At 30.0% G+C, this 27,654-nt stretch overlaps 1 protein-coding gene across 4 annotated transcripts in view; it reads left to right on the top strand.

Annotated features, from left to right (window-relative positions):
- Pp2A-29B (Protein phosphatase PP2A regulatory subunit A) overlaps nucleotides 1–27,017 on the top strand; it is a 149,305-nt gene extending 122,288 nt beyond the window's left edge. For 2 of the 4 annotated variants that reach the window (XM_065502578.1, XM_065502582.1), the window contains one exon: nucleotides 26,793–27,017. In XM_065502578.1, coding sequence (XP_065358650.1) covers nucleotides 26,793–26,818 — 26 coding nt within the window. In that variant the 3' untranslated portion in view covers nucleotides 26,819–27,017. Of the gene's footprint in view, nucleotides 1–26,734 lie in introns of all 4 variants that reach the window. The other 2 variants (XM_065502581.1, XM_065502583.1) reach the window with 1 other exon arrangement.
- The last annotated feature ends 637 nt before the right edge of the window (nucleotides 27,018–27,654 follow it).

Here is a 27,654-nt window from a genome sequence, read left to right as displayed (position 1 = left end):
TTCATTCCTCTTTCCCCTTTCATCAACAAACTCAAATGTTTTGCAGCACATGTTTCACAGTGTGGACCGGGACTTAGCCGAATCAAGGACACAAGCAGTGTTGCCGTTTTGGTTATTTATAACCAAAATTGGTTATTTTTTCCCTGATGTGTAGATGTGTATTTATTTTTCATTTTGGTTACTTTTTTCAAGAATGTTAAACTTGTTTTTTCCAGTCTGCTCTACAATATAACTACAGCAATATAAATTTGAATTTTGTATTTACGTGATATACAGCATTTTTGGGTAAAATATTTTAAAATTTTTATCAAAGAGATAGTATCAAAAACACTACTATTTTTTTTGCATCAGATTTATTTTATAGAAAAAAATAATAATTCAATTTATTCAATATTTAAACAATATGAAAAAAATATAGAATAACCAAACAAGTTAAAACCGCCTATATTTTAAAAGCAAGAGCTGCCCAAGACAAATAAAGGTAGTTTTAAAAATAAATGTCCTATATATGTGTTATCAATTATATTTTTCGCTGTACCAAATGAAAATGAAAATTCTGTTCCTCTGTGTTATAATCGATTTTTTAAATTGAATAAGATTAAAAATAGGTGAACAAGAATATTTAAATATAGTATTTAGTTAGCTAGCTTCATCAAACTTAGCTATTTGTTTAGACTTTATTAAAAATACTCTCATAAAAACTGCCAATGTCATATGTCACATTCTGCTTATACACAGTCTTACAAAAGTTTACATACGTTTGAAATTTTTCTATTTTTTGGAAAATATATAATTTTATTAAGAGTTGTAATTACATTTTTGTTTAATGCACTTAAAAAATATATTTCCATAATATTTTATAATATTTTGTTGGTATTTTAAATAAATAACAATAAAACACGAGTAATTGGTATCTTTTTAATGTTACATAAGTTTACGTACTCTGCAAAAAAAAAAATGTTGTACCGTTAAAATTTCCGCTACAATTTTTATGATGCTTTGTGTAAAATCAGTGGTAGAAAGTTTACTTTCAGTAAAAGTGATCACACTGGCAAATTAAAATCAAAAAGTATTTTTAGTGGAAGAAAATGGGCAAAGGCAAAGAAATGTCTGAGCCAATTCATTAAGTTGAGAAATGATGGCAAATCTCTTAATGAAATTGGAATTTTATTAAATCTAAGTAAAAGCACAGTCCAAACAATAATAAAAAATTTCAAAGAAAATGGAAATTATGAAAGCAAAGATCGTAGTGGGCGTCCCCGCATTCTCGACAAACGAACAGAAAGGTCTATTATACGTTCCATTCAAGAAAATCCTAAGCTAAGTGCCGTCGAACTAAACCGGAAAATGAGAAAAAAAATAGAAATTACCGTTTCTGATCAGACTGTTCGCCGATGTATCAAGAGAAATGGGTACAATAGCAGAGTTGCCAGAAAAAAACCTTACTTAGATCTGTGAATATCCAGAAGCGCTTAGAATATGCCCAAAAGTACGATGAATGTAAATTTATGGTTTTTGGAGGTGATGGACGAACAAAAGTTTGGCGAAAGCCTAATGCAGAGTTATTACCACAAAATGTTAATTGCACCGTAAAACATGGAGGCGGATCAGTCATGGTCCGGGGATGTATGGCGGCAAATGGTGTCGGAAAGCTCAGGTTCATCGATGGTACTATGAATAAGACCATGTATATCGATATTTTAAAGGATAGCTACCTTCACAGCGTCCATCTTTTAGATCTGGAGGACAACGCAATATTTCTCCAGGACAACGATCCGAAGCATTCATCAAATTTAGTTAAGGAATGGCTTCTATATAACGTTAAAAACAAATTGGAACATCCCCCGCAGTCCGCCGATCTTAATGTTATTGAACATTTATGGGATATTTTAAAACGAGATCTAAAAAATCGACAAGTAACATCAGTTCTAGCACTCAAAGAATTGTTGATGGAAGAATGGAGCAAAATTACTCCAGAAATAACAAAAAAATTGGCTTTGTCCATGCCAAATAGATTATCTGCTGTAATTGAAGCCAAAGGAGGCCACACAAAATATTAATTTAATTTTTTTTAAGTTTTTTTTTATCCCGTATGTAAACTTATGTAAATTATCGTTATGCCAAAAAATTAATTATTTTTAGTAGAATTTAATGAAAATAAATTTGTTTTGTGTTTATTTTATCTCAATAAATCCGAAGTAGCATAAAAAAGTCATTAAAGCATTTTTCACTAAATATTTATTAATAAAGATGAAATATATTAGGGGTATGTAAACTTTTGTAAGACTGTGTATCTTTAAAATAAAATATGTTCAGCAAAACCACAGACAAAGTGTAATATTTGAAATGCTATGCCGCTATTCGAAAATATATGTATGTTCAAGTCAGGTATTTCATGAAGCACATTTTAAAAAAATTAAAAAATTTACCTCCAGAAAAAATAATTGTTTAAATAGAAAAATAACAAAAAAAGGCATGAAACTGTAAAAAAATATTTAATTAAAAATTATTCCGGTCGATTTTTCAGAATATTTTGCGATTAAAGCTAGGTAATCTGTTCAAAATTTCGTGCGAAATGCTGTCAAACTACATATAAAATAGTTGGAATGAAATATATGCGAAATAATTTCGCAAAAGCAGTACTCTGTTTTTATTGTGGAAAACATGTGAAATACATCTGGCAACCTGGTGAAATCAGTGCTGCCAACTCTATTTTGGAGAAATCGTGAATTTAAAAAAAATCGTCAAGGCAAAAATACGTTAAAAATACCAAAAACATTTTTTTATTAACTTTTTAAATATTTGTATTTTATTTACATGTAAATAAAGTTAATAAGGGTACTCATTTAAACGCTTAAGTCTCCCATTTGTGCAAATGTGCAAAATTTGCGCGACGTGTTTCATGAACTCACCTTTTCAATTTTGTGCAAGTTTATACAGAAAATTTATATTTGATAAAAATGTCAAATAAAAATAAATTCAACAAAAGCTTTTAAAAAAATTTGTTCAAATTGCATACATTCTAATTTGAAAAATGTTGAATGAAAGTTAAATCTTTGGAACAAATGGTGGTATACATAGTTTGGAAGATTTTGTTTATATTCTATCTGTTGGTTAATGTTTTCAGACACAATGCCATTTAATCCAATCATTCTGTTCCAAAGTTACACAATTTTCACATGCACAAAATTTTTATATTTTTTGATTTTTATTTCTTATAAATAAAAATAAACAAAAGCAGCTGATTCATCAAATGCACAATAAATTCAAGTTTGCGAGTCTAAATTGACGCGCAAACTTATCGGAGTTGTGCAAACGAATTTCCATACATTTTTTGACAGTTCATTTGCGAGAGTGTAAAAATGCACAGATTGCACAGTTTGCGAGACATATAAGCGTTTACATGAGGACCCTTAATATTTAATAAAAAAAAAAATTATTTAATTTTGGTATTATGTGACTTTACTCTGGTACATTTCTGTGTGAAATTTTTTTAATAAGTAATTTTTAATTGATATATTAAAACACTGAGAATTATTTAACTTAAGATAATCTTTTGAAAACAATATTCCTTGTAATGTTGAAGAATCCAAAGCATTTCTGATTTTTGTTTTATTTAAATTTACAATATTAAAAATTCTTTCAACGAAGTTCGACGAAACAAATTGTGTTAAAATTCTCGAACTTCATTATCAAGTTCTTGATATTCTTTCCCATTTAATAAATTTGGCCAATTGTAAAGTTGAATAATATTTTTTGGTCAATGGAGTTTTAAATTTTTTGAAATCAATTCAATATAAAATTGGACGCTGTCTGCCTTTCAATTTGTACATTGCAAAAGGGGACTTACAAAATTTGAATTTTAGGAAAAAAGTTTACCATATGTTTTGCTTTTGAAAAATCGTAATTTTTGTTCGCGGGAAAAATGAAAAATCGTCAATCGTCATTTTAATAAATTTGACTAAAAAAATCGTCAAAATGACGATAAATCGTCAAAGTTGGCAGCGCTGGGTGAAATCCTGACATAATGTGTATTTTAAAAAAAGTTAAAAACACGACGTTTCCAATATTTTTTTTTGGTTACTTTTTGATCATTTTGGTTATTTTTTTAAACAAACATGGTTACAAATATTTTGAGGTTGTGGCAACACTGGACACAAGCTTAGATACAGTGTGATTCAGGGATGCCAAATAGAATTTAAAAATTGTACCAATCAGCATCAGAAATTGTACTTTTTCGACTGTAATTGTATCAAAACTAGGGTTCCTCCACGGACAAATTTTTCACGGTAATATTTTTTAAAGTTACAATGAACAAAAAGTTGTAATGAATAAATTTGGTTGGATTCCATGTGCAACATATCGCACACCCAGTTCAAAAGTGACACAACTCAAAATTTTGATTTTTCAGAAATCGAAAATAAATATATGGGGCATTTCACGTCAAGTGAACCAACTTTTGAAATCGATGTCTTCCGATCGCGATGAAATTTGCACCAATGTTAGTTCTATTGGATAGTAATTCGGACACCATTTTTCAACAAGATCGGTCAAGAACTCTCTGAGTTATAGGAGGTCAAAATTTGACATTTTGGCCAAACAGGTGTTTTTTTTTATCCATATAACTTATTACCTATTGTTCTTAGCAAAATGTGTCCCAAATAGTTTAGATAGCTATTTATGCAATCTTTCGAAAAAAAAAATTAAAAAAATTTAATAAAATATTTTTGATTTTTTTTTTAAATCAAAAATATTTTTGACTTTTTTTCAAAATGGGCCCTTTTTATTTTTTTTTATTATTTTTTTTAAGAAAGCTTAGGTCTTTTCCTAAGCGACCTATATGGTCCCTTAGTGGGATGCGAGTGGGATATCTATCAAAAAATATATTTTGTAACTCAAGATTTAAAATTTTTGAATTTTTTTGCAAAATCAAAAACTTTGTTGACTTTTTTTAAAAAAATGGACCCATTTTTTAATTTTTTTTTTGCTCAGAAGAAAGCTTATGTGTTTTCCTTTAACACCCTTTTTGTCGCTTAGTGGGATGCGAGTGGGATATCTATAAAAAAAATGTTTTGTAACTCAAGACATACAATTTTTTACTTTTTTTTGAAAAATCAAAAACCTTTTTGACTTTTTTTTCCAAAATGGACTCTTTTTTTATTAATTTTTTTTTCTCAAAAGAAAGCTTAGGTCTTTTCCTTTAAAACCTTTTTGGTCGCTTAGTGGGATGCGAGTGGGATATCTATCAAAATAAATGTTTTGTAACTCAAGACAAAGGTTTTTAAATTTGCACTATTTTAATTTTTTTCATATTTGTGTGTAAATCTTAAAAATTAAACTTACGCAGAGAAACTAGACACATTAGCCTTTCCGATGGTAAGTAACATACCCAACTAAAATTTCATAGCCTCGATACTGTAATACCCATAATATGTTAACCTCAGGAATAAAAAACACTTTTTTTCTATGGAAATGTTGAATAATTTAATTTTGTTATTTATTTGTAATAATAATTAATTTAATATATAATAATAATAATAAAAAGATGAATAATTTAGTAAAATTTAATCTTAATCACAATAGATCAATTTATATAATAACTATTTTTACACTTAATTTATGAAGTTTTTAAATTTTCAAATATCCATACTTTTATCCTCCTTATTTGTCACCTTTATTAGCTGCTTTTTTTTTGTCAATCCTTTCTTGGCGTTATTAGATTCACTACAGATTTCGCTGCTGGCTCCAAAATGGACTCTTTTTTTATTAATTTTTTTTCTCAAAAGAAAGCTTAGGTCTTTTCCTTTAAAACCTTTTTGGTCGCTTAGTGGGATGCGAGTGGGATATCTATCAAAATAAATGTTTTGTAACTCAAGACAAATGTTTTTAAATTGATTTTTTTCATATTTGTGTGTAAGTGTTTCTAAAACCTTAAAAATAAAAACCACAACAACTGACCGATAATAGCCACTGGAGGGGTACAATATGAGGCCGACCGCTATTAATTTTCCACCCCCAAAATTTGTCTGAGTTTTGTATCTTGCGGCTTTTTTAGTCAATCCTAGAGGTAGTTTTCAGCGCACGTGATTTTCATTGTTAAAATATCAGGTGCCCCAGAAACAAATTTTTGGAATCAAGTGGAAATATTTTATGGCCCTTCTCCGAAGTACCAGTTTATTTATTATTTTATGACATTTGACTTTAAGAAGTGGGTGGAGAGGTAGAAGTTGACAGGTAGGTTATTTATATGGTGGTTTATTTTTATTATTATTTGTAACATTTGGTTAAACTAGGTACTTTAGTATGTAAGCCCTTCTTGACCCTAATAAAAGATTTTAGACTCATTCATTAAAACGTACTACCTATATGATCTTAAAAAACTATTTATTGTCATTCTGAAGACATACGGAAATCAGTTTTTTAGAAACAGCGTTGAAGTTAAGACGTGTGTTATTTACATAAATACTTACAAAATTCAAAATGTCTACGACTTCTAAAAAGGCTAAGGTTGAAAATGAAATTTATTCGTCTTTTTGTTTTAATCCCTTTAACAAAATGAAGCACAGATCATCAGATATGCGAAATATTTCCGACGGCTTATTAAAAAATTCCCTACGCTGTCAAAACGATTGAAAATTTGTGGATCATGCAGGAAAGAGCTCGGAAAGTTGAACGAATTACCGAATTTGAATAGTAATGAGCCTTGCGTTGAAGTTATTCCAGATGAAGACAAAAGTAATTCCGAGAATGAAGACAGAACTGTTGATGATGATGGTTATTCTAACTTTTCAAATTCAACGAATGAGTGTCGAAACCAATACCATAAGGATGCAGTAGGAGTTCTTGAACAAATAAAAGAGAAATACAAAACGTCACAGAGTGAAGCTGAAAGAATTCAACTTCTCACGCTTGCTCCAAGAACATGGAGTTCTGCAAAAACAATGACTGAGTTTCGAACGTCTCAACGAAAAGCAAGAATTGCTAAACAATTGGTTGCTGAGCATGGGATTCTCACACTCCCAAACAAAAAGAAGGGAAAAACTTTGGAGTGCGATACTAAATCTCTAATAACTCAGTTTTATCAGCGAGATGATATGAGTCGCCTGATGCCAGGGATAAAAGACTGGATGTCTGTACGAATCGATGGCAAGAAAGTTCAAATGCAGAAGAGAATGGTTCTCTGTAACCTGAATGAATTATTCGCAACATTTCAATCTGAATACGAGGATGTCAAAATGGGATTCACAAAATTTACACAACTGAGGCCAAAACATTGCGTTTTGTCAGGAAGCAGCGGAACTCACACAGTATGTGTTTGTATTTACCATGAAAATGTTAAATTGATGTTGAAGGAAATCAACTTAAATTACTTAAAAGATGATTCATCAGAAGATTTACACCATTACCGCGATTGCCTTAAATTGCCTATGTGCCCTAATGCTACAACTTCTTGCCACTTAGGTGAATGTTCGAATTGCCCGGAAACCACATCCATCAAAGAAAATTTAATCAACTCTTTTGATCGAGAATGTATTGAGGATTTGAATCTTGGCTTCAGACTGAAAGATGCACACTGAAAACCATAATTTTAAATGTGGATGATTTTGTGGAAGAACTGTGTAGAGGATTGCTAAATTTGAGAACCCATGACTTTTTAGTCAAAGAGCAGTGGTCATTCTTCAAGGACTTGAAAACACATTTGAAGTCTGGTGAATTCATTATTTCATTTGATTTCGCAGAGAACTATAAATATGTTCTTCAGGATTCCATACAAGCATTCCACTTCAATGACGACCAAGCAACTATATTCACAGTAGTTATTTACTACATGAAAGAAGAAAACCTGGAACACAAAAGTATGGCAATAATATCCGACGATTTAAAACATGACACCGTTGCAGTTTATGAGTACCAGAAGATAATACTAAATTATCTAAAATCAAAATTTACAGTAGAAAAGGTATACTACGTTTCGGACGGAGCTCGTCAACATTTTAAAAACAAAAGTAGCTTCGCAAATCTTACAGCTCATGAAAAAGATTTTGGAATGCCAGCTGAGTGGCATTTTCATCCTACTGCTCATGGTAAAGGAGCATGTGATGGTATTGGAGCAAACCTCAAAAGAAATGCAGCGAAGTATAGCCTCCAGTGCTCTCATCAAGATCGCATCTTAGATGCGACTGCTTTATTCCATTGGGCAAAGAATTATTGTAAAGAAACTAAAATAGTTTTTAGTAGCAAAGAGGATCATGAGGAAACATTGAAAACACTAAAGAGCAGATTCGATGCTGCGGTTACAATCGATGGCACTGCTCAATACCATGCTTTCATACCGCTTGTCGATGGAAGACTCAAATTAAAAAAGTTTTCTGCATCTACTCAATGCGATTTCTTTCCAAAGCCAAAAAAGAAGCCAGCAGCGAAATCAGTAGCTTAATCTAATAACGCCAAGAAAGGATTGACAAAAAAAAGCAGCTAATAAAGGTGACAAATAAGGAGGATAAAAGTATGGATATTTGAAAATTTAAAAACTTCATAAATTAAGTGTAAAAATAGTTATTATATAAATTGATCTATTGTGATTAAGATTAAATTTTACTAAATTATTCATCTTTTTATTATTATTATTATATATTAAATTAATTATTATTACAAATAAATAACAAAATTAAATTATTCAACATTTCCATAGAAAAAAAGTGATTTTTATTCCTGAGGTTAACATATTATGGGTATTACAGTATCGAGGCTATGAAATTTTAGTTGGGTATGTTACATACCATCGGAAAGGCTAATGTGTCTAGTTTCTCTGCGTAAGTTTAATTTTTAAGGTTTACACACAAATATGAAAAAAATTAAAATAGTGCAAATTTAAAAACCTTTCTCTTGAGTTACAAAACATTTATTTTGATAGATATCCCACTCGCATCCCACTAAGCAACCAAAAAGGTTTTAAAGGAAAAGACCTAAGCTTTCTTTTGAGAAAAAAAAATTAATAAAAAAAGAGTCCATTTTGGAAAAAAAAGTCAAAAAGGTTTTTGATTTTTCAAAAAAAAGTCAAAAATTGTATGTCTTGAGTTACAAAACATTTTTTTTATAGATATCCCACTCGCATCCCACTAAGCGACAAAAAGGGTGTTAAAGGAAAACACATAAGCTTTCTTCTGAGCAAAAAAAAAATTAAAAAATGGGTCCATTTTTTTAAAAAAGTCAACAAAGTTTTTGATTTTGCAAAAAAATTCAAAAATTTTAAATCTTGAGTTACAAAATATTTTTTTGATAGATATCCCACTCGCATCCCACTAAGCGACCATATAGGTCGCTTAGGAAAAGACCTAAGCTTTCTTAAAAAAAATAAAAAATAAAAAGGGCCCATTTTGAAAAAAAAAAGTCAAAAATATTTTTGATTTAAAAAAAAAACCAAAAATATTTTATTAAATTTTTTAAATTTTTTTTTTCGAAAGATTGCATAAATAGCTATCTAAACTATTTAGGACACATTTTGCTAAGAACAATAGGTTATAAGTTATATGGATAAAAAAAACACCTGTTTGGCCAAAATGTCAAATTTTGACCTCCTATAACTCAGAGAGTTCTTTACCGATCTTGTTGAAAAATGGTGTCCGAATTACTATCCAATAGAACTAACATTGGTGCAAATTTCATCGCGATCGGAAGACATCGATTTCAAAAGTTGGTTCACTTGACGTGAAATGCCCCATATACCAATTGAAACAATGAAAGACATTAGTGTTTTTTAGCCACAGTTAACAACAACAGAATACACATATATCTTTTGTATAGATAAACAAGTGTATTGTGCATAGTTTAAGCGTAAAATTAATTTTTCGGGTTTATATAACCCGACAAATTAATTTTGAGTTGTGTCACTTTTGAACTGGGTGTGCGATATATTCAGTTGATAATGAAGCATCGCACAGTGGTTCAGAAACGTATTTTTTTGGGCAATAATTCGGTATCTCGGGAACTATTAGAGATATTATTACGAAATTTCACATGGTTGGAGCTGAGGTGTTTTCGAGTTGATTTGCAGTTGTTCAGCTTCCTAGGGCTAATGGGGGCCAGTACGTGGCCCCTCAAATTTGGTCACCTCGGGTCTTAAATTTTTAAAAAAATCGCCAAAAATCCATTTATGATCCGAATGAGCTGAAATTTAAAATATAAATAGTCCTTCAGAAGATCTACTAAAAATGCTCTTACACGTGTAGGTTATCTCTATTAGTTGAAGAGATATTTAGGTTTATTGATATATTTTTTTTAATTTTGCTCGATCTTTTTTTGGTTTTTTAGTTATGGCGGGCCAACGGAGTGTCGAAATATTTTTTTACAAAATCAGTTATATTGGCGATAAAATTCTAAATAATATACAAACAACTTGCTAGGAGTCATGTTGTCCCTATACAAACTTACACTCATCCAAATTTGGAACATGTAAAAAGTGTATTTTTTACGTTTTTTACCAAAAAAGTGTCTATATTTTTTCTTTTGTAGAAAAAAATTTTCTTCGGAACTATATACAATTTTTATCTGATCCGGAAAGAGAACTTAATGGAAAAGCGTGTAAACTAAAATTTGGCTCACTTAAGCGGACATAACACTCCCTAGATCTATCAAAACTTGGCCAATTTAAAAAAAAAAATTTTTGGTTTGAGTAAAAAATTTTAAAAAGGCAAAGCATCGATGCTCACAACAGCCCCCTGCTTGTATAGCCCTATATGATTCATAAATACTTGCAAAGTTTTTTTACTATCACACGGTAAATAACGTCACAGTAGGCAGTTTTCTAAAAAAAACTGAGTTTTTGGAACACATTTTCCTCGTTTCAGGAATTTCGGTATTTGAAAATAAAAAATGTCAAAAAATATAATGCCATTGAATCAAGGACATTTGAGTCTATATCAGTTCCAAATTTTATGATGATATCTTTATCTTTAATTTTACATTAATTCAAATTTTATATTTTTCTTCATGGAAAATCACCATATTATATTTTTTTTTTAGTTTTTACATTTTCTAACTTTGGATGAGTGTAAGTTTTTATAGGGACAACATGACTCTTAGCAAGTTGTTTGTATTTTATTTAGAATTTTATAGCCAATATAGCTGATTTTGTAAAAAAAACAAGATCGAGCAAAATTAAAAAAAAATAAATCAATAAACCTTAATATCTCTTCAACTAATATAGATAACCTACAAATCTAAGCGTATTTTTAGTAGATCTTCTCAAGTACTATTTATATTTTAAATTTCAGTTCATTCGGATCATAAATGGATTTTTGGCGAGTTTTTTAAAAATTTGAAACCCGAGGTGATCAAATTTGAGGGGCCACGTACTAGCCCCCATTACCCGTAGGAAGCTGAACAATAATAATATCTCCAATAGTTCCCGAGATACCGAATTATTATTTAAAAAAAAGCTGTTATTGCATGCGCAATAACATGCTTGTGAAGCAAATTTTTCCTAACTTTTTTTTCGTTTTTTGTACCGGAATTGCTTAGGGGCAAAAACGGGCAGCTGAATTTTTAATAAAACGTTAGCTGAGACTTCAGGCTTTAATTCGATATAAGTCTCGGGCTAGAGGTCGTTGTAGATCAATAAGTACAATCCATAGAAGTTGGAGAAAATAAATATTTTTGGACAATTTATAGTAGTAAACATTTTTTTTTTTAATTTTCAAAATTTATTTTATTTGCATATATATCATTTATAACATCCAATTCTATAAAAAAAAAAATCATTATAGTGTTGTCATTATAAGAATATTTTAACAGCATGAAGCGATAAAAAGTAGCATATATAATACGGTCATTTCAAACGCATTCACTTATGTCACCTTTGAATATCTCTGGACAAAAAAATAATAAAGATATAACCCTAATATTTTTGGTACATGATAACATAGATTGTTTATTACAAACTGTGAAAAAATCAGGTAGATCAGAAGACATAAAAAAATTAATTAATGCCGCCCTTGAACCAGTGTGCATCGTAGTTTAAATTATCGATTTTTTGTCACCCATCTAAGATTTTCTAGCCACAGCAGAAAAATTAAGAAATACAAATTCTATGGATATTCATATTCAACAGAAAATACTGGCTTAAATTTTTGTAATACTTTTTGGTTTGAAAAACACTTAAAATTACGAGCGTGACAAGACTATTCAAATGTCGCTATTTTTTTCATTATTTCAAAAACTCATAAGTATAATTTTAAAAAGTTTATTGTTGTATTTTGGTATAATTGATAGAGAACATAAATTGGTTTTAATATATTAACTGTGAAATAAATTTTCAAATTGTACCAAATGAGTCATTGGTGTACCATTGTACTTTTTAAGATCAAATTGTACCAAAAAAGTACAATTGTACCAATTTTGCCATCCCTGGTGTGATTGTTAAAATTCTGCCTAATATCTGTCATATCCAAGGCGTATTTAACCAGGTGGCAGCGTAACGCCAGCTGACTGTTTTTTGCTCTACTCATGTTTACCTTCTTAATTGTCAAAAACTTGTTTACAAAATGTTTTAAATTTTTTATAAGAATAAAAAGATTATATTATATTTAAAAAATTATGTTTTTGTCACCACTTTATATGCATAACATATTTTAAAGTGCCAAAAAACTATTTCATTTTAAAAAGTGTTTTTTTTTTGTGAATTTTGTTTTTGTCAGTATAGAAGGTAAAAATTACTGTTGTTCTTGTATGTTGTAATTGTTGTAGTTACGCTGCCACTAGAGTTGGGTTTATTAGCTCAGTGAAGTGACCGCTCTTTTCAGCTCAGCTCACCGAAATGAACTAGGTCGCTCTTTTAGCTCATTAGCTCAGTATGTGGTATAATGACCATTTCATTTTGAGAATTGCTTGTAGTGAATTAAATCAATTATTTCTGTTGTTAGTTGTAAAGACACACAGTCTATTGACAATTTGAGATTTATGCGTGAAATAATTGATTAAAATTTTAACAAATCAAATTGTATTTTATTTAAACTAATATTTTTGCGGAACAAAGAGTTAATTTTTTATTATTTCTAATTTCCGATGATAACCAAATGTTTAGACAATATTTGTTAAGCAGAACATTCACTAACTATAAGGACTAAATTATTACTAATTCTAATTGGAAAATTTATAACACGTATTCCTTTATCATAAAATAATAAAATTACCAAAAAACTCAAGATATTAACTGGAATTTGAAAAAGGAAAAATATTTTGATGATTTGATAATTGTGATCCAAAATAAAAATGTGACAATAACTAAACCAATGAATATTGTTGCAATTTTTTGGGGGTTTTCCCATTTACATAATGTTAGTTATCAATTGGCAAAATATATATTTTTTACCTGATTTTTACAACTTATATATAAGAAAAATAGTTTTGTGATACAATTTGTATAAAAATATTTACAACATTAACTTAATTATTTTATGATCTAACAATATATAAATAGAATTTCTGAATTTAAGGAATAAGATTTTATTGTTTTACGAAATAAAAAATAACGTAAAACTGTCATTCCAAAAAACAGCGAAAAACTCACGATAGGTCGCTCATGCCGCTGTCAAATGTTCTGTTGATGTAGCAGTATAGTAAAAAAGTGCATAAGATATATGTTTTCTAAAAATAAGTGATTGAAATAATATTGCTAATTTAATTAAGAATATCAGTTCTTTGTATTTTTTTAATTATGTTTTTTGGTAGATATAATCCCACTAATGCATTTTTGAAATAGTATTTTTTTACTAATTAAATACTTTCAATTACAATTATTATTTTAAAAATAACAATTATGTATTTTCCTTTTTCATTATTATTTTATGAAATATACTTACAAACTGTAGCAATACTCTTTCTTTATTTCATTCTACATCACCATACCATAAATAAATTCAATAGCACACATATAAAATTCCCTTCATAAAAACAAAAACAATTTGAATAACTCTAATAATTCTTGAAACAGTTCATACAAACGTTGTATCATATCAAAGCAAAAATATATACGTTGAACACAATACTCACTCACTTTTCAATGTCAGTGAGCGAAAGAATGTTACAAAATTGACGAGTAAAGTGAAACATGTGAAACATTGAAGATGACAAATGAATGTGCTTGTGCAGCTCTTTCATGAGTACTGAAAGAAACATGAGCATAAAACAAAACCGCTCAGTTGAAAACGCTCAGTGCTGAGCTGAAAACGCTCAGTATGATGAATGATTCACTTCGCTCAGTTGAGTGAATAGTTCAATTGAACTAGGTCATTCATGAGCTACACAACTCTAGCTGCCACCTGGTTAATACATCTTAGTCATATCAAGTAAAAGAGAGGTTAAAGCATATTGCGATGGAATAATAAATTCACGTACAGAAAACAATATCTGGTCTTTTAATATGTGTTCTACAGCTTTAGATAAAGCTGGTAGAATTGATTAGGTCTTAAATCATCAAGTGAATGGATTGTTCTTGATTTCGGAATTGGGACAACTCTTCCAAGGGAAAGGGAATTTTGATGTGGTCAAGATCGTATTGACGTGATGGATAAGAATATCAGAAATATGAGGATAAATAGATTTTATAAATCGAAAAGGAATAGAATCAGTACCAACAGATGTTGATTTAATCTTACAAATTGCATCAAATAGTTCATCTTGATTAATAAAAGAGAACGAAAAAGAATCAATAGCATCATTATATGTATGTATTAAAATCAATAATATTATTATCGGTAGTAACGGCAATGTTCGCAAAATAATCATTCATATCATCAACATTAAAGTCACCCTCCAATCCATTATTATTAAAATACCACACTTCTTTAGAGTTTTCCACATTCCAGATGAATCAAGGCCCGAAAATAATTTGCAATAGAATTTTCTTTTCTCTTTACGAATTACTATTTTAGCTTTATTCCGATTTTTACTGTACACACGCCAAGAGGAAGCAGTCCTATTTAAGCGAAAAGAAGAGTATGCTAAGTCTCTGAGAGAAAGTAAAATACAATTAGATTTCAACCATACATTAGGTCTGTTCATTTACTTTCCCAGTAAATACTTGCAACGAGAGAATAAAATCAAAATTTACAAAATTACTCTCTTAAATTCTCAATAATAGTAAAAAGTAAATCAACGCTTTTCCAGTAACAATTGTTTTATACACACAATTTTCTTATTTTATTCCTTTTAAAATGTATAAATACTCACATTTTCTTCAATTTTATTGATAATTCTTTTTTTTACATTTTTTCACCACAAAAATAAAATTGTAAATAAATAAACAATAAAACAAAACATTTGATATATAAGCTGCTAACTATTACGAGTTCCAAATAGAACTTGTAATAGTTTGCAACGAGAGAACACTCTCTGAAATTTATACGCTCTTGATTTTTTCTCTACTTGCAAGTTTTTTGAGTTAATGAACGCTTTTCCAGTAACAATTGTTACTAACTAGTAACAACTTTTAGTTATTGAACAGAGCTATTATCATCAACTGTAACTTTTCTTCTTATCGTAGGTACAAATGAGTAGAGAGAGTTAACTAGAGAATTGGTAATAGGGCCCTGAAAATCAATATCATTTGATCTAAAGAAAGAAATCAAATCAAAATATGAGTTATGAGAGCATCCCAATTTATATTATTGAAATCCTTATATTCAACAAATTCATCTACATAACACATTTAAACGGAATACGGCATAAATCATAGAATGGTAAGAAATAGAACAACATTGTATTTGATCGGAAAATTGAATCATAGAGTTATCAGTAGTTAATCAAAAATCTATCAAAGAGGAGGAACCATGGGCAACAGAAAAATGTGTAGGTTTGGAGTTATGATATACAGAGAGGTTATACCGCAAACACATAGAACGCAATAGGTAGACCCTAGAAATATTAAAGAGGTTACAATTGAAATCACCTACTATGATGATATTCGAATATTTCAAAAATAATTCATGATGAGAATTCTCAAATTCTAGGATATCTCCATGGGGTAAATAAACAACTCCAAATAGAGTTGTAACACTACCAAATCTTAACTCAATAAAAAGTGATTCACATTCATGTAAAGAAATTTTCCAAACAATTTTGTATTTAAACCCACTAGATACATAAATACATACACCGCCACCTCTATTATGAAGTCGATTATTTCTAACCAATTTATATCCAGACTAGCTGTCCCGGCAAACGTTGTTCTGCCATAGCTCATACAAAGTTTGAAGACTGCCACTATAATAGTACTCCAGATATGCAATAATAAATTTTTATTTTGTATGGGAGGTGCCACGCCCATTGTACCTATATAGGTCAATTGTGAATCTAAACCATGCAGGGACAAACTCAAACACACACAAAAAATTTCATCGAAATCGGCTCAGCCGTTACGGAGGAGTTCAGTTACTAACACTCTTACAGAAGAATGCCATATCTCCGGAACTACTATGCCGATTTCGTGAAAACATAAACCATCTACAGACCATCCCCAACGTACCCTGAAATTTTGGTTGAAATCTGTCGACCCGTTTTCGCAGTTAGTGGTGACATCAAAATGTACATTTCTTTTTATATATAAGATATGTGAATCAGAAATATATGGTTTAAGCCAGGTTTAAGAAATGCCAAACAAATGAAATTTACCTCTCAAGATACTAGATAATTCATCAAACTTTGTTGAATTATGCGAAGGACTAATGATTTGACAATTCATGTGTGCAATTTTAATCAGATATCAGATATGAACCACTACTAACAACGGGATCAAAATTAGAGTTATTAAAAGACATCAAACATTTTAAATATAGTTGGGAACCAATAAAAGCTATATATGAATAAAAATTATCATTAAAAAATACTTTTATTTTTTCTCTTTTTAACTATTTTTACACTTTTTAAACAGCTTCTCACAAATCGAACGTTTTATCTAATTATCTAAAATTAGTCAGCTACTAATTTTAGTAAAACTTTCAGAATATATTTAAAATTACCTGGACTATAATATTCTGAATAGGATTTACTTAAAATTCATAACAGTAAGGAAATTGGGCTCATTCGGCCAAATATGGCCAAAAAATTAGTTTTCCTCGAAAATCGCAAAATTTATATCGCAGGTACGGAAAGTCTATAGGTGGTATTGACATACTTTTTTAACATTTGTATTCCCTATTATGTTGTCAATTAATCCCCATGTGATGATCAAAAAATTCTAAAATTTGTTTAACAAAATTTTTAAAAATTTTAAAAAGTAGTTTTGAAAGTTCCAAACTCTGGAAATTGAGTGATTTCCTATGTATAAATCTCATATTTCTCAACATAAAACAATGTTATTATAATGTGTTATCGAACAAATCTTGGCATATACAGTGGTTGACAAAACTTTTCCAAATATTCCATATGTAGCCCAAAATTTTAAATATTTTTTTAAAATAAATTTTTTTTTTAGTATTTTACTTGTATAGTTTTATTTATATAAATTAGCTGAAAAACAAACTAATTATATTCTGAAAAAGGGAACAAAATTAAAAATATTCACTATTTCGCTACTGACAAAACAATGGAAACTTTTAAACTTCAGCAAGAAAGAAGTGTAAAACGAAAATAATATTTAAAAAGCATCCTGGTAATTTTTCACAATTTTCACATAATTGCTTTTTTTTCAAAGTTAACGAAAATGGCTAAAGTTAAGATTTGTGAAGACTTAAAAACTAAAATAATTAAAGATTTTAAAGCTGGTTTAAAACAAAAAAGTATCTGTGACAAATATTCAATAAGTAAATCAGCAGTTTCAAAAATTATAAAGAAATTTCGTGAGACCGGTTCTGTAAAAACTCAACATTTAGGTGGAAGACCTCGTAAGACTACTCCTAGACAAGATAATTTAATAGCGAGAGAGTTCAAGAAATTCCCAAAAATAACTCCTCGAGAGGTTGTTAATAGCCTAAAATTAGAAATAAGTACCCGAACAGTTAGTCGCAGGGCAAATGAGGCTGGTCTTGGTTGCTATCGTCCTGTGAAAAACCACTCATTTCTAAAAAGAACCGTTCTGCTCGTCTACAATTTGCCAGGGATCATTTAAACTGGTCGATACAGAAATGGAATACTGCCCTCTTTTCCGACGAATCCAAATACAATTTAAGAGGCAGTGATGGGAGAACATTTGTAAGACGACCAAAGGGAAAAAGATTAGATCCAAAGTACACAAATAAGACTGTAAAATTTGGCGGTGGCAATATTATGGTATGGGGATGTTTTTCAGGGCAAGGTATGGGGCCAATTCATATTATAAAAGATACCATGACAGGTATAGGATACAGAACCATATTAAACGATGTTATGTATCCATACGCTGAGGAAAACCCTAGTTTGGAGATTCCAACACGACAACGACCCGAAACACACCTCTAGGGTTGTAACGGAGTGGTTACAATCCAACGAGTTACGTGTTTTGAAGTGGCCTTCCCAATCGCCAGATCTCAATCCCATAGAAAATCTATGGGAAATTGTAGATCGTAAAATAAGGACCCAAAATTACACCAGGAAGGAAGATTTATCGGAGGCGGTTATAAGGGAATATAATAAATAAATATTTCAAAGGAGACCATTGGTTCAATGCATCGTCGATGTGTAGCAGTTATAAAAAATAAGGGATACCCAACAAAATATTGAGTTGTTGCAAAGTTTAGACCATATTTGTTAAAATAATACCTAAGTTTCCATTGTTTTGTCAATGCCGTAATAAAGAAATCTTTTAATTTTGTTTTCTCATTTTTAGAATTTAATTAATTATGTCCTTTGTTTTTTGTTAAATTAAGTTAATAAAAGTATACAAATAAAATACTACAAAAATATTAAAATTTTTTAAAATTTTTTTTCTGATTTTAGGTCACTAATGAAATATTTGGAAAAGTTTCCATTGTTTTGTAAACCACTGTATATAATGGTGTGGTAATACATATCTTATGGCAGATTGGTTCCATATTATCAATAAGAAAACATCAAACGTTAAGTTACTTTATTTTGAAAAAAAAAAATATTTTGGTTCAGTAGGGTTTTCAGAAAGTTAACTAACATTCCTGATGTCCCTTCAAAATCTGTGATTGATTGATTTAAAACTATTTAAAAGTTTGTACCGGCCAATTCAATCACCGATCCTGGCGAGATTTTCTGAAAATTATTTATTCACAGTAATATAAAAAAGCCTTCCTAGGCCAATTAACATATATTACAAGATTTATTCCAGAATAACGATATCTAAAATTAAAAGAACAACAAATTATTTCAATTCATACTCAATACTTCTAGTTAATGGCTCCCCAACCAAAATAATAAAGAGAAAAAAAATAATGACTAGGGGGCGGATTTATATGCAAATGCATGTTTTTTCTCGAACGTCCAAATACAATGTAGACTAATTATCTATCCGAATCGCACATTTTGCTGCAAAATGGCATCGATTTGTTAGTGCATATTTTTGCATATTTTATTGATAATGCATATTTTGTTATATTTTACTTCAAAATGCATATTTATATGCATATTATGCCAATTTTTAATAAAAATATAATTTTTTGTCGTTAATGGGCAATACATTGTTTCGTCAAACATTTCTTTGTCGAATTTGTTATAGAAATAGCAGTAAATTTTATCGACTAACTTCGTTCGACATCGAAAAACTAGAATTAAGTTCTTAATTTCTCTATCAGTAATTGAAAATTATCATTTAAAAAAATTTTTCTTCAAAAAAGTTTAGTTTAACCGCTCCTGACAGTCATTTCCAAGCCGTTCTACGAGACTGTCGTAAACTAGTGATTTTGGATAACTTAGAGACAAATGCACTACACAATTAACGTTTAAAGTCCCTACACTATAGATTACATAGATACTTAAGTGACAGTTGTCTTTATGCTAGATTACATACATGTATAACATAGATGTATAAAGTAACCAATTGACTTCTCTCTGCATTACAAATAGCTCGTCAAATGATAAGTGCATATTTTTTAAATTTTTAGGTCATATTTTGATTTTTTTGAAGCATATTTTAGGCGCATATTTTCCAATAATAAATGCATGAAAATCCGCCCCCTAATAATGACCATATATATAAAATCCCAAAAGTAGTAGCAAACATGATGAAACTAAATTTAGCATAAAACAAATTAAACAGTTTATGAAGATTACAACAAACTAAAGAGTAACTAAATACCGCATAAGTTTTAAGCGAAATACATTATTCGACTGAGAAAACACACGAAGTTCAAGAAGCAAAGAGTTCCAGCAACGTGCAACTCTAACAGTTCCAGCAACGTGCAACTCTAACATAACGAACAATCATATTAGTGATACGATTAAGTTTAGCTAAATTATATGATAGAGTACCAGATATAACTTCCAGTCCATACATCACATGAGTCATTAAAAGTGCATGTGCAATAGCATACTTAATACGACAAGGCAGATAAATACCAACGGAATGAAGCCTTCGTATTATACCAATAACTTTGTAGCTCAATTGATCAATATGATAATCAAAACATAAGCGCCTCACAGTGGTATGAAAATAAAAAAAGAGGGAAATAAATCTGTAACATCTAAACCCTTACGCCGATTTGAATGAAATTTCACATGCGCAAAGAGGAAGTGTAGTCGAGTTTAAGTTTTGAATTTAGACCTCATGACCCCACCAGGAGCGGGACCAGGGGTTCCCAAAGTAGGACATCTCGGGTATGTTCAATTTTTAAAATTATCCTATTTCTTCGTTTGTGTTCCGATTTATAACATGTCTACCTTATGTTTTTTACGTGTCAAAAAAATTAGGGAAAACTTAACAACCCACTGAGAATTTACCTAGCACTGTTATTTACTTTCATAAAAATGTTATTATGTAGGTAACATGCTTTTTTATGAATTTCCATGTTAGGTAAATTCTCAGCGAGTTGTTAAGTTTTCCCTAATTTATTTGACTCGTAAAAAACATAAGGTAGACATGTTATATATCAATGGATAGAGGATTTTGTCTACTTTTCAAAAATGTATATAACTTTTGACAATTAAAAAATTCATGGAATACTTTTTTGTAAAATATGACAAAAAATGCTTTTTATTGAATTTTACATAGATACAAATTTTTCAAATTGAAATAAAATTTTTATTTATGAATATTTTTTAATGAAATTTCAGTTATGTAGATTTTTCTATTTAAAATGGAAAAGTAAAAACAAATTTTGAAATTTGTAATCAAGTATCCCGCAATTCCCAAAAAAAATCTTGAAAAATCCCAAAAATGGAATTTTTTCGATTTTTGGCTATAATATCCATAATAGGGGCGGGGTTATCGGAACCCTTTACAAAATAATTAAGAACTTATTGGGCCATCTAAAATAGGTTACAATATTTTGATATCGAGTATGCGATTTGAGAATTTTTGCCCTAAACTTGAATTTTACATAAAAAATAGGCATTTTTTGAATGGACCTGTTCCCGTCGGTATCAAAAATTATAAATGTTTTTTTCATTTAAAATATTTGGCGTAAAGTTAGCTTTTCAAAAAGTACAAATTCATTGTACATCCTCTTAGAAAATTTTTAGATAACTTAAAAAGAATAAAAGTACTTTTTTCCCAAAAAAAAAATTGAGAAAAATCGCCTTTTTTTAATTTTTTATACCCTTCACCTTCGTGAGAAGGGTATATATAAGTTTGTCATTCCATTTGTAATTTCCACAATATAATTTTGCGACCCTATAAAGTATATATATTCTGGATCCTTATAGATAGCGGAGTCGATTAAGCCATGTCCGTCTGTCTGTTGAAATCAATTTTCTCAAGGCCCCGATATCTCCGGGATCCAAATCTTCAACAATTCTGTCAGACATATTTTAGAGAATTTTGCTATTTAAAATCCGTCCATAAATAACGGAGATATGAGCAAAAATCCGAGACAACCTCTGAAAATATAAGATTCGGCACAGCCGAATATAGCACTCTTACTTGTTTATATTCAAATGCATGTAACTTTGGACGCAGTCATGATTTTTAAACACTTCTTTCATTATTTGATATATAGATCTATTGTTAATCCTATAAAAGAAAAATGGATAAAATCGGAGAATATTTGGAACCGCGGTCACCAAAAAACCGGTGTAGGGTGGGTAAAAATGTTGAAAATTAAATTTTCAAATGCTAATATCTCCTAAGCTACAAGATATAATTGATAGCTACGACGAGGTTTTATGTGGTGCTCGACGAGGACATTCTGTATGTGTAATTTTTTTAAATCGGAACACAAACGAAGAAATAGGACAATTTTAAAAATTGAACATACCCGAGGTGTCAAAACTTAAACTCGACTACACTTCCTCTTTGCGCATGTGAAATTTCATTCAAATCTGCGTAAGGGTTTAGAAGTTATAGATTTATTTCCCTCTTTTTTTATTCTCATACCACTGTGCGCCTGTCAATATAAATTCCTAAACACTTTATTCTGTCAGAAAAACCAATACTCGTATTGCCAACAATTCTCAAAGGAAAATCAATAGTGCTAAATAAAATTGCTTTAGTTTTAGAATTGTTGACAGCCAAATAGTTATCAACAGACCATTGTAGGAATCGATCAATGGAATAATCAATATTGCATTGGAGCACATCACCATTATCAGAGCCACAACGAAATAAAAGCATGATGTCATCAGCAAACAAAAATGATTTGCTAACAGACGTATCAACAACATTAGGAAGATCATTAATGTATAGTATAAAAAGAAGAGGACCTAATACTGAACCTTGCGGAACACCGGACGATAGAGAAAGAACGCTAGAATAAGTACCATTCATATCAACAAATTGAGACCTATCACATAAGTAGGAGAAAATAATCTTACAAGCCTATTTTGAAAAGCAAAATAAATCTTTCAACTTCCTAATCAAGGCACAAAAATTTACAGAATTAAAAGCCTTAGCCAAATCTAAAGACACCATTGCCGCAAACCACGGTTATTCAATGAATTACGAACATCATCTGTTAAGTAAAGAATAACTATGTCCACGACGAAAAGCATACTGGGAGGCAGAAATTTGGTTCTGGACGAAGGAAAGTATCTGATTCTTCAATAAATGCTCAACAACTTTCGACAAAGAAGGAAGAATAGAAATAGGTCTTAAGTCATTAAGACCATGTATAATCCTAGACTTTGGAATTGGTAATACCCGAGCAATTTTCCAGGCGGAAGGAAATGTTGACGATGTTAAAATGTGGAACGAAATACTTTATATGCTAGATCCCTAAGAGATGTTGCCAATTGAATTTCACTTGACTTCATCCAAGATGTGTCATTACTCCAAACCTTCTTCCTAACCTTTGGAACATAGCAGTATAAAGAACCTACCAAGGAATTAATTAAAGAACTTTGAATCTCAATATTACCAGAGTTGTAAAAGTATGCCAAATCAAACATTTCAATACAAGAAAAAAAAACCATTCCAATCAATTCTGTTAAAATCCCTATATTCTAAACATGTATAGGGACACCCTACAGCAAAATTAAAAATAGCAAATATAAACGCATGGTGAGATATTGCAGGAGACTGTGCCTGATTAGAATTGGTCATACACGAAGAATTACTCACTAACCAAATATCCAACAAGGAAGTTGTGCCATGAGCCACATCAAGATAAGTAGGTCTATTATTATGAGAAACACATAAATTGCATCTAATACACATAGTCCTCAATCTACAAGCTTTAACAATTTCAAACATATTGCAGTTAAAATCACCAACAATAATAACATTTGTATATCTTGATAACAGTTCATAATGAGAAGATTCAAACAAATCTAAGTCACCATAGGGTAGATAAACAACACCAAACAAAACCCTGATGTCACCTAGACTAAGTACAATAAATATTGATTCACAGCCAGGGAGACTCTAGAAACAACCGGAACCCGTATTCTATCCGATACATAAATAGCTACACCTCCACCCCTAGCATGTAAACGATCATTCCTTACGAGCCTATATCCTGGAATGTTAAGAGATCAACATGATACATGTGAAGTAAGCCACGTTTCCGAAATACCCACTAAGTCAAAGTTTCTATCAATAATATTTTTAAATTCATCAAATTTGCAATTAGTTAAAGAAGGTCGAATACTTTGACAATTAATATGAGATATTTTAAGCTGATCGCAAAAGTTCCTCAAACTAGATCTAAGAAAATCGCTACCACTTAAAATGGGACCAATATTATTACTACTCATAGACATTAAAAAAGAATATAAAAAACATGGCGGGGAACCAAATAGATAGAAGAACCGAAGTAAAAAACATTACAAAAAATCAAATAAAAAAAACTAATTAATTCCATGGGACATTAAATAGAAAAAATGGTAGGACTCATAGGGTATTATGTAAATTTAATTATTAAAACATATTTCCTATTCCCGCTAACTTTAATCGGATTCATTTTTATAGCCACCATCAAAAAAATTGATTTTGTCATTCCTTTTGTAATCGAAATATTCATCGCAGACCTACAAAAGTATGTATATTCTGGGTCCTTATGAAATTCTAAGACGATCTAGCTATGTCCGTCCGTCTGTCTGTTGAAAACACGATAGAGACCAAACGAAAGGAGCAAGCTGGCTGAATTTTCCACAAATACGCTCTGTTTTTGTACCCTACACCACCATATTATTCTAACGCCCACCTTAAAGTATACCGATCGACTCAGAATTTCTCATTTCATTCTTTATTTAAATAATCGAGCCCATTGGGCCATATACGATTAATACAATATTTTTACAATAAAATAATGAATAAAAGTAATAATAGTAAAACTAAAACTAATTAAAACTAAAACTTAAAAAAATAAGAATTTCGATTAAACGATGTCCATCCGTCTGTCTGTCAGGATGGATGTCCATGTAAACCTTGTGCGCAAAGTACAGGTCGCAATTTTGAAGATATTTTGATAAACATTTTTCGGCCCAAGGACAAAACCTATTGAAACTGGCTGTAATTGGTCCATTATTTCACCTGGTCCCCATACAAATTTCCTCCCGTAATTGGACCTTATTGGCCATAAATGTTTAATTTATATAGGTATCTACACAAATTTCGCTCCAAATATGGTTTATATATACAGAATTCATGTCACCAAATTTATTATGATCGGCCCATAATTAGAAATTCAACATGAATAACTTTCATATAGTCCACTTCCGAAATTCACTCAAAAATATAAATTATTGAAATTTTAAAACCGGACTTGACCGACCATACTTATTTTTTGTTGATTATGCAGCAATTTTGATAAAATTTTGCACACATTAGTTCTAAGTACTCTGAAATTATACTATAAAGTATGGCGGAAATCGGGTAACTTTTTTCCCTAGTCCCCATACAAAGTCCCACTCAGAAAATGACTTCAACATACATAATTGTCTTAAAATAATTAATATCGTGATAAAAATTGACATAAGCTAGTTTTATATGTACCTAAATTAGAGTGGTCAAATCGGTTTTTGAATTATTCGAAAAACCGGGTTTTTACAGGTTTTTTTAAACCGGGTTTTTCGAATTATTCGACAAAATCGAATAATTTTTTTTATTTATTTTAAGAATATGCGATTACTTTTAAAAATCAGCGATTACTTTAAACAACACTGTTCTTCGAAATGTGTGTTAAAATTTCATGTTGAATGCCATTAACAAGTTATACATCAAGACCAATTCGCAAAGTATGTCTGGGTTGATTAAGCGCGTCATTGTCATTATTTCTTAAGGGCAATCATGTTCGTTTACGTTTTTTTGCCTTTGATAATTTTGCGTCTCGTTCGTATAAAGGTTCCTGTTCTACATAGTTTACACCAACAGCGTGTCTTTTAATTTGGATAAACTTATTTAGAATATGTTGAAAGTGACTCGTAAAATTTTGAAAGAAGAAGCTCAGTTTAACATTAAAGGAAGTTCAAAATCCACCCAAAAGATCTAATATTGCAACAACTAGCCACTTAAAACAAGATTTTGATTATTTGGAAAAATTTTTAAAATAAATTAAATCTTTTATACAATGCAATTTTAACTTTAACTGAACGTGTTATTTCTGTTTCTTTTTTAATTAAAAATAAATTTTTAAAAGACTTGAACGATTTTTTAACTAGTTTTAATAAAAAAAAAATATTTAAGCTTAATTTTATACCTCAATGCATAAATTGACAAAAAGCTAAAAACCGGTTATTCGAACCGGTTTTTAAAAACACCGCTTTTTCGAATGATTCGAAAACCGGTTTTTTAATATGTCAAATATTTGATCACTCTACCCTAAATCTTTCTACAAACTTTTGTGAAGATCGGTCCAAAATTGGTATCGAAGTAATAAGGTCGGTTGTATATAAATATATTGGGATTATATTTGATCAATTAAAAATGTTATTGAGCTATTGTCAAAAGCAAGTTAAAGAAACAATGACGAAACATTTAAAATAACATGTCATAATGATTTCTTTATTTTTCAGGAACCTTGTTTGATATAGACAAAAATATCTCATATTCAGTCAAGAATTTTTGCATTATTTTACTGTTAAGAAATATTTTAGTTTTAAATGTTGGTGTGCTAACATGACTTTTAATATTTTATATAACTATTATATGTTTTTTTAATAATGTTTGTCTATTGTTATGTGTTCTTTCTTTTTTTATTTGCAGCGTAAACACAAAAAGTTTGTCACATTATTTTTGATTTATATTTTTTCCCCATCTGTAGTTGAAGCTAAAATTGTAAAAGAGTAAATCGTATTGGCTCGAAGAGATTACGGTTAACAACCTATACTTAATAATCCAGAACTAAAAAGTTACCAGTCCAGGACATTATCTAACCATAAATGGATTCGGTGTGAACATTGATAAAATTAGATTAAGAAATTTAATTCATTTTATTATAACTAAAAAGTATATTAATAAAATTCAAATAAAAACAAATTAATCTTCATATTATAATTGTCAATTTATTTAACTAAATTGCTCTCGGTAAACACCTAAAAGTCGTTATTTGTACAGATAGTTTATCTGTAGTCCATTCTATTTGCAATCCTCTCTCACGAAGATGGGATATTATTAATCTGATACTTTAAAAATTCTATGGGTCCCAGGACACAAATACCAGAGGTAATGATCTTGCCGACGAAGCTGCCAAGTTCGCTTGCAGGTCCCCCTATCATATTGGAAAATAATCCGAAAAAAATTGATATTCAAAATTTGATAAAAAAAATTATATCCATCAAAAGAATTGAATTTAAGTTACATCAAACTAAAATATCCTACTAACGTTAACAGACATCAGATCCAGACGTTTTCTAGATTACATTTAGGACATGCATTTGCAACACATAGTTACATCATTAAAAGGGAAACTACTCCCCTTTGCTCCAAATGTGGACTATCAGCCCAATTATGAATAAAAATTCCGCGTGAGTTTTCTCCCTTTTCTCATTTTTCCTATTCAAATTCAATGGGAAAAAACTCCCGGGGAACAAACTCCCGCGGAATTTTTAATTCATAATTGGGCTGTATATCTCTCGGTTAAACACATTTTGCTTGAATGTCAAGCATACCAGAATGCTAGGAAA

The sequence above is a fragment of the Calliphora vicina genome, chromosome 2, assembly GCF_958450345.1.
Source record: "Calliphora vicina chromosome 2, idCalVici1.1, whole genome shotgun sequence".
NCBI lineage: Eukaryota > Metazoa > Arthropoda > Insecta > Diptera > Calliphoridae > Calliphora > Calliphora vicina.
This window is presented reverse-complemented; position numbering and strand designations above follow the sequence as displayed.